The sequence below is a fragment of the Balaenoptera acutorostrata genome, chromosome 6 (assembly GCF_949987535.1).
Source record: "Balaenoptera acutorostrata chromosome 6, mBalAcu1.1, whole genome shotgun sequence".
Lineage (NCBI taxonomy): Eukaryota > Metazoa > Chordata > Mammalia > Artiodactyla > Balaenopteridae > Balaenoptera > Balaenoptera acutorostrata.
Window position 1 is genome coordinate 83,880,854 of NC_080069.1, and position 8,857 is coordinate 83,889,710.

The following is an 8,857-nucleotide window of genomic DNA, read 5'->3' on the forward strand; positions in this document are numbered from 1 at the left end:
TCTTAGCATTGTCCAAACAGAACTCTTTCCCAATTTCTTTGTCTTTGCTATTTTGCCCTGAAAAATTAGCTGCACATTGAGGATTTATAACTCCCATTCAACAAATATTCTATTATTTCTATAATGCATTGTTGAGAGGCACAGATGAAGTACATTTTAATTCAGTAGACAAGAAAGACCTATTCTCAAAAAGCAAAAGACAAAAGAAAATTAAATAAACCACATAAATGAGAGGCAAAGTAATTTGGTGATTCAAAAGAGATGGACAAAGCCACATTCCTTTGAAAACTTTAGGGGAGCTCATAGGAAAAGAGAATCACAAAACCTCATCTTGAAGGATTGGTAAGTTTTTAATAAGCATACAGGGCTGTCCATGCTTGGAGACCTTCCTCTCAGAGGCTCACATGATCATAGACTTAGAGATAGGAGAGTATAGCATGTTTAGAGAATAAATGCTGTAAATCAGTTATAAGTAAGCTGAGTCTCACCCTGGTCAAATCTCAGCTTCAGTTCTTTACACCATCGAGGTATACTAATGTTATTTTCACACAGATTTAGGTTGGTGTTTGGATTATCTACTACTGTGAAATAAACTACCTCTAATAGCTTAAGAGAGCAACCCCACTTATTTTCGCCTCATGATTCTCTGGGTTGACTGGGTGGATTTTCTGCTGTGTCATATGATGGAAGTCAGAAGTCGGCTGGGGCTGAAGTCATATATAATCTTGACAAGGATGCTGCCATAGCTAGTACTCTCTCCCTCTTCATGTGGCCTCTCCCTGTGGTTTCTCCAGGTGTGGACTGGCCTTCAGGAAAGCAGGACTTATTACATGGTGATTCAGTGTTCCCAAAAGTGAGGATTCCAAGAGAAAGGAAGTGAAATCTGCCTGTCCTCTTAAAATCTAGTCCTGGAATTGGCACCCCTGCCATATTCTGTTGGTTAATATGTGTCCCAAAGCCAGCGAGCTTAGTTTCAATGTGGGAGGGGAGTATATAGTAAGGAATGTCAGATGATGTGGTTCATTTGGGACCATCTTTGGACACTAGCTACCCCAGTAAGTAATATTGAAGGTTTAAGTTATGAAATGTCCATGGAAATTTAAACAGGAAAACACCATTTTGCCTTGGTAGAACCATTTCATGGTTGCATTAAGACTTGGCGATCAGTTTGGCAGTGGAATGTAGGGAAGAGAATATTAGGACAAAGCTAAGATTTGAGCCTGCGTAGCTATAAAAATTATGGTATAGTAGTAATGACTATTTATACAAAGACTTAAGGTAACTTATTCATAGAAAAACAGTGTCAAGAAGCAGATCTTCAGTGTAAGATTATGAACTTTGCTGAATCTAGGTTACCAGCAGAACACTCATGATATGGAAAGGCAAGTACTCAAGTGTGCCATTCGTAGTGAGGTTAGAGCAGGAGATACAAATGTGAAAGTTATGTCAACAAAGGTGATAGGGGATAAGCGTTCTGGTGCATACAGCTGAGACACTGGTGAAGGAAAGACATCCAAAGGCTGGATTTGGGAACCTTTTGGAAAACTCTTTTTCTGATAGAGGGAAAAAATGAGGCAGAATGGGGAGAGTGGTAGTGAGGTAAGAGATGCATAACAAGTTAGATCAATATCATAGTGGCCCAAAGAGTGTTTAACAATGCTGATTGCTCCAGAAAGTTGGAAGAACACCAAGCCTGAGAAATGTTGTTTGAATAGTAATTGAAAGGACAGAAAGGAAGGCAGTGATCCTTCCAGGGAATCTCTCAGCAAATGTTCTCTAACTTCAAGAGATGCTGGAAAAATACATGTATGGTGCTTTTTGCCTCTCTAGAGGGAAGCAAAGTCTAGCAGCATAGAAGGCAGAGGAAGAGCTATTGGGTCAGCAACCAACAATGCTTACCATACTTCAAAATCTTTATGTATTTTACTTCTTTTTCTTGTTTTGTTTTTCCGGCTAAAATTTTCAGTACATTGCTGAATAGAAGTAGTAAGATCTTGCATTCATGGTTTTTAACTGGACTTGAAAGTTTCTAATATTTTACATTTGAGTATGAAATTTACTGTAAGTTTTCGGATGATAACTTTTATTGGTTAAGAAGAGTAGTTAAGAAAATTCAATTTACTCTCTGCATTACATTTTCTGCTTCTATTGAGATGATGATATGTTGTTCTTCCTTTAATTTATTAATGTAGCAGATTATACTGATAGTTCTCAGGGTAAAACCATCCTTGAACTCCTTGAAAATTACTTGACTTCCAGGGAAAAAGCTCAAATTGGTTATGATTGTTACTATTGTTTGTTATGCATTGATGGCCTTATCAAATTTTGTCTGTGATTTATTTATTTAAAATTTATTTAAATTTAATTACAATTTACTTAAAATTTAAATTAATATATTATTTGAAATTTGTCTGCTGTGGTCCTTTCTCATAGTGTTCTTGTCAGATAATAGTATTAACAGTTTAATAGTGTCATAAAATTAGTTGAAAACCTGTTCCTCTATTTGGTTTTCCTTGAACTTTGCATTAGAGGAGAATGATCTGGTTTCAGAAGGCTGGTTGTAATGTTCATTTGAATCTTGTAGGCTTAAAAAAATAGTCTTTTGTACATTTAAAATTGGTACTACATCCAGAGATTTGTCCATTCTTCATTTTTCATTGTGTTTGTGTGTGTATCTTCACTTTACTGTTTTTTTCAAAAAAAAAAAATGCCCTTAATTTTAAAAATTCTTACATCATGTCTTTGGTAGGCAGAATACTGGCACTTCCACTTCCAAAGAGGTCCACTGCCTAATCCTTAGAACCTGTTAGTTTGTTTTGTTGCATGACAAAGGGCAATTAAGATTGTAGACGGAATTAAGGATTCTAGGCATCTGACTTTAAAATAAGGGCTTTATCATGGATTATCTGGGTGGTCCCAGTATAATCAGCAGGATTTTTAAAAGTGTCAGCGTGATGCAGTATGAGAAAGAGTTAACTGACCATTGGCTTTGAGGATGGAAGGAGGCTACAAGCCAAGGAAGGTTGATGGCCTCTAGAAGCTGGAGAAAGCAAGGAAATGGGTTCTCCCCTAGAACCTCTACAAGGAATGCAGCTCTGCTGACACCTGGGTTTTAGCTCATTGAAACACACTTCAGACTTTTGACCCCTCCCAAATTGTAAGGTAATACATATGTATTATTTTAAGTTACTAAATTTGTGGAAATTTCTTATAGCAGCAATAGAAATTTGCTCTTTTGGTATCTGGAATGTGAAACCTTATAATGTGACCTTAAAATGTGAAAGTTCCTTTGGAATTAGACAGTGAGCAGCGGAGGAAAGAATTTTGAGGAGCCCGATAGAACAAGCCCAGATAGCTTTAAAGAGACTGCTAGTGGAAATATGGATGTTAACCACTGTGTTACTGAGGGCTCAGAAAGAAGTGAAGAGCATGGTAGAGAAAACATTTATTGTTTTAGAGAAAACCTAAGTCCTCATGAACAGACTTTATAGAAATATGACATGAAAGGCTCTGCCAGTGGGGATTCAGATGAAAATGAAATGAGCATGTTATTGGAAATTGGAAGAAAATGGTAGAAAGTTAGCTGAATTGTGTCCTGCAGTTATGTGAAAAGCAAAGCTTGTAAATGATGAAGCTGGATATTTAGCCTGTGATTTCCAAGCAAAGGGTTGAAAGTGTGGCCTAGTTTCTTCTTATTGCTTATAATAAAATGCAAGAGGAATGAGTTATATCGAGGAAGAACTGTTAATCAAAAAGACACCAGGACTTCATGATTTGAGACATTCTCAGTCTGTTGCAGGCTGAAAAATGCTAACGTGAGGATATTCACCCTAAGGAAAGTGTTCTCTGAAGAGAAAGCCAAAAGCGTGTCTGGACAAACTTTTGCCAGTGCCTTAGAATGATCAAAAGGTCAGAGTACTTTTGGACAGAGGACTTTTTTTTTTAATCATTATGTCATGGCTTTATCCATAAAAGTGCTTATTTCCTTAGTCCTTTGTCCGGTATTATGTCTTTTGGATAGGTTTTATATAGTACTTTTTGCTTATCCCTTTACACTGAAAGTGTCTTGAGTTTTGTTTGAGGCGTCACTTTTAAAATATATAGGGGCTGCGGCGGGCACTGGAGCGCGGTTGGGGCTTGGCCGGTGCGAAGGGCGGCCGAGCTGGAGCGGGGGCGGGGTTCAGGCCCCTATCCCGGCCAGCGGCAGCTGCTGCCGTGGCTTGTTCGAGTCTGGCCCTCGTGCGCTTACGGCGCCTGCGAGTCCCCAGAGAGGCCGCTGTGGTGTTGGCCGCCCCTGCCCTGAGGCCGCCGGGCACTCTGTGAGGACGGCAGGGCGTCCTCGCCCTTCCACTGTATCAGGTCAGGAATGTGATCAGAGCGGCTAGCGAGTGCCTCGAGACCGGAGAGCTGGCGGGAGGCGGCGCTAGGAGGCACATCCACATCTGCTTCCTCCCTAAAAAACAGTTGCGCCTAAATCTGGCGTTGTGCCCGTCCCTGCACTGAGCCAAAGGACATCGCTGTGAAGTTCCGGTCCTGGTTCCTAGGAACAAAGCCGATGTTGTGAGATAAAGAGGAATCCCACCGGGAAGATGGCTCATCTGAGTGGAGCCCTCCCACCAGGGCTGCAGAACAGAGGAGGATGGATCAAGGCCAAGAAAGAGCAGACGCTAGATTTGCGTAGCTGATTGCACCATGTGATCCTCGTGCTCCGCAAGCCACCCGTCAGACTGTGAGAACCTGAGGTTTGAGCCAGGTTTCAGGAGAGCCCAAACTTTGTAGTTCTCTACATGTTTCCTCGATCCACAGAAAATGAACAGATCTCAGGGGCCAGTGTCATTTGAGGATGTGACCATGGGCTTCACTCAGGAGGAGTGGCAGCACCTGGACCCTGCTCAGAGGACCCTGTACAGGGACGTGATGCTGGAGAACTACAGCCACCTCATCTCAGCGGAGTACTGTGTTACCAAACCAGAGGTGATTTTCAAATTGCAGCAAGGAGAAGAGCCGTGGATGTGAGAGGAAGAGTCCCAAAGTCAGAGCCACCCAGACTTCTGCATAGTTGACCTGATGGAGAAGAGCCAGGAAAAGGAAGACCAGCATTGGTGGAAAGTTGGTTTTGTCAACAACAAAACACCGACTAAAGAGAGAAATAGTGTATTAGGAAAAACATTTTCTCTGGATACAAACTTTATTTTGTCAAGAAAAATACCTGGTAAATATGACTCATATGGAATGAATTTGGATTCTCTTTCAGAATTAATCATTAGTAATAGACACTGCTTTGTAAGGCAGCTTGATGAGTTTAATACACATGGGAAATTACTCCTCTGTACAAAGCACAAGAATTCTCTTTCTAGAGAGAAATCTTTAGAATATGATAGAACTGGAAAAGCCATCAGTCAAAATGAGGACTTATTTCAGCATCAAGATACTCAAACTCTGAAGCTTTCTTTTGAATATACTGAATGTGGGAAAGCCTTCAATGAGGGGGCAACTTTCATTACCTATAAGAGAGCAAGCTCATGGGAGAAGCCCTATGGATGTAATAACATGTCAAAGCCTTTTCTGATAGACCAACGTTGAGTGTTCATCAGGGAACTCATACAAGGGAGAATCACTACGAATTGAATGACTGTGGGAGGTGGTCTGTTCATGAGAAGTCAACTTTAAATAAGCACCATGGAGTTATCATGGGGAAGAGATAATATGAGTGTGTTGAAAGTGAGAATAGTTTCAGCAAGAAGTCACTCCTTCAGCGAATTTATAAAGGAGAGAAAACCTTTGACTGTTATGAAGATTGGGAAGTATTCTGCAAGAAGCCAAATTTAATTTAGCATCAAGAAACACATATAGGGGGAAAAGTCTATAAAATTAATCAGTGTGCTACTGCATTTTGCAAGAAGCCAAAGCTTCCTGCATATCAGAAAACAGATATAAGAGAAAAACTCAATGAGTATAGTGAATGTGGGAAAACCTTCAGCCATAAATCATCTCTCATCCTACATCAGAGGATACACAGAGGGGAGAAACCCTATGAATGCACCAAATGTGGGAAAACCTTTGGGTATAGGTCAGGCCTCACAGTACATCAGAGAACACACACAGGGGAGAAACCCTATGAATGTAATGAATGTGGCAAAAATTTCTGTGAGAAGTCAAATCTCCGTGTACATCAGCAAACACACACAGGGCAGAAACCCTATGAGTGTAATGAATGTCAGAAAACCTTCAGTGATAGGTCAGCTCTCACAGTACATAGGAGAATACATACTGGGGAGAAACCCTATGAATGTAAGGAATGTGGGAAAACTTTCTCCCAGAAGCCAAACTTCATTAATCATCAGAGGACTCACACAGGAGAGAAACCCTATGGACGTCACAAATGTGGAAAATCCTTCTCTGTGAAGTCGAAACTGAGGGAGCATCAGAAAACACACACAGGGGAGAAGTCTTATAAATGTAATGAGTGTGGGAAAACTTTCTACCATAAGTCATCCCTCACAGTACATCAGAGCACCCACACAGGGGAGAAACCCTATGAATGTAACCAATGTGGGAAAACCTTCTATCAGAGTCATTCCTCATAACACATCAGAGAACACACTAGGGAGAAACACTACAGGTGTAATGGAACCTTCCACCAGCATCTCAACTTCACTAAACAGCAGAGAAACAGCACTAAGAAGAAACCCCTGTCAACATCCTGAAACCTTCACCCTCATTTTGGACTCACTGCATAGCAGAAACAACCTGGGGCTGAGGTGGGGGACCCAATATATATGAGAAATCTTTTGCCTAGAAGTGACATTTCATTGAGTAGCAAATAATTAATATTTGATAACCTTATTACTATTTTGAAGATGTTAGAGTGTCAAAAAAAGTTTAAAAAGGAGGCCTTTTCTTTTGCAGAATATGTATAAGTATGCTATATAGAGAAACTTTTCATGATAGGTTTGCTTCCTGGAACGCAACATTATAGTAGGAAGTATATATATATTTGCTTAATAACTCAAAGTTTCTATTTCATAATTTTAATATGAATATGAAATGTATAAGTTGTCCCATACTTAATACCTATGTATTTTTTTTGTTTTAATTGAAATTTTTATTGAGATAATTGTAGATTGTAAGATGCAGTTGTAAGAAGTAATACTGAGAGACCCCATGTACCCTGTACCCAGTTTCCCCCAGTGGTAACATCTTGTAAAAATATAGTACAGATATCAGCCAGGATAATGATATTGATATAATCCACCAATTAGTTCAGAGTTTCTCAATTTTATTTCTACTCACTTATGAGTATGTGTGTTTAGTTCTGTGCAGTTTTATCATGTGTAGGTTTATGTATCCATCATTGGCTGTGGCATCTGTTGACTGTGGTATCTATGACCACAGATATTTCATGATATTCAGGGGTTATTAGTTTCTCCGGTATTGTAATTATGTTTTTCAAAAGAGTCTCTATATTTTAGAGGTTGAAAAATAACATATGCTACAGCATTCAGATAATTGAAATATAGGCAACAATACCATGAGCTTAGAGATATATATGTATTTAATTGGATCATCTGTTCTTTCATTTCCAGGATTTGTTTATATAACTTGTATATTTATTTGTTGACTACATTAGGTTACAAATACTTTCTCCTAGACTGTGGCTTATCTTTTAATTTTATTTATGCTATGTTATACTGTATAGAAGTTTTAAGTTTTGATGCAAATATATCAATCTTTTCTTAAGTCTTTCTGCTTTTTGTTTAAGAAACTCTTTTCTAGACTGAGGTTACAAAGATATTCTTCCAAAAGGCTGAAGTTTTGCTTTTCATGTTTATATTTTTAATCTATCTGGAATTTTTTTTTTATTTTTTTTATTTTTACAAGAGATAAATAGACTGACCCCAAGCATTGTACATGGATGACCCCAACAAAAGCAACAATGATTGCAATTACCAAACCTGAAACACACTCATACTATGTTATAATATTGACATTCCGTCCAGTAATCCTCCACTGTAACAGCTCCTTTACTTTGCAGTGAAAATTGATTTGTATATTCTTTGCCTCTGAGTCCTTGTGGGATTTTTTTTTTTAATTCAGACAGAAAGTCACAAAAATTATACTCATCCTCATCAGTTCACTCAGTCCCATGTAATTAAATTTTTTTTTTATCTTGATCTTTTGTTAGCACTTTTTTGAGTTCATCAGTTTTTCATTAGAGTTCTGAAAATGCTTATTCATTCAGTTCAGCAGTACAGTCAGTTACCAGAAACCTGTACTTGTCAGAGTGGAATTTTTTTTAAATGGTATAAATTAGTGATCTACTTTCATTTTTTTTTTTTGCAAATAGAAAAGTCAGTTGTCTCAGGGCCACTTTTGAAGGTCTGTATGTTCATTTCCCAGGGCTGCAGTAACAAAGTACCACAAACTGGGTGGCTTAAAATAATAGGAATTATTCTTCCAGTTCTGGTGGCTAGAAGTCTGAAATCAAGATGTCAGCAGGGCCATGCAGTCTCTGAAGGCTCTAGGGGAGAATCTCTTCCATGCCTTTCTCTCAGCTTCGGGTGGTGGCTCTCCATCCTTGGTGTTCCTTGGCTTACAGCTGCATAACTCCAATCTCTGTCTCCACTGACACATGCATTCTCCCTTCCTGTGTCTAGGTCTCTGTGCCTCTTTTGAAGCCAGCAAGGCCATGGCCCTTAACTGTCTGCTTTCCCATACCCTTAGGTGCAGCCTAGTTGCCTCAAACCTAGCTCCTGCCGGTGCACAGCACACGCTGGTGGAAATGAGCAGAACCCTGCACCCACCCCCATCCCCCTGCCAAGGACAAAGTCCCCTCCATATCCCCTGCCTCTTGTTT

General features: G+C 39.4%; 2 protein-coding genes across 2 annotated transcripts; both read left to right on the forward strand.

Annotated features, from left to right (window-relative positions):
- Window positions 1–4,809: 4,809 nt before the first annotated feature.
- On the forward strand, window positions 4,810–5,016 carry LOC103003962 (zinc finger protein 37A-like). Its single transcript, XM_057548807.1, has one exon. It carries the CDS (start codon window positions 4,810–4,812, stop codon window positions 5,014–5,016), a length of 207 nt encoding a protein of 68 aa, XP_057404790.1.
- A 663-nt stretch (window positions 5,017–5,679) lies between these two features.
- Window positions 5,680–6,587, forward strand: LOC130708499 (gastrula zinc finger protein XlCGF7.1-like). Its single transcript, XM_057549153.1, has 2 exons — window positions 5,680–5,721; window positions 5,835–6,587. Exons 1-2 carry the CDS (start codon window positions 5,680–5,682, stop codon window positions 6,585–6,587), a joined length of 795 nt encoding a protein of 264 aa, XP_057405136.1.
- The last annotated feature ends 2,270 nt before the right edge of the window (window positions 6,588–8,857 follow it).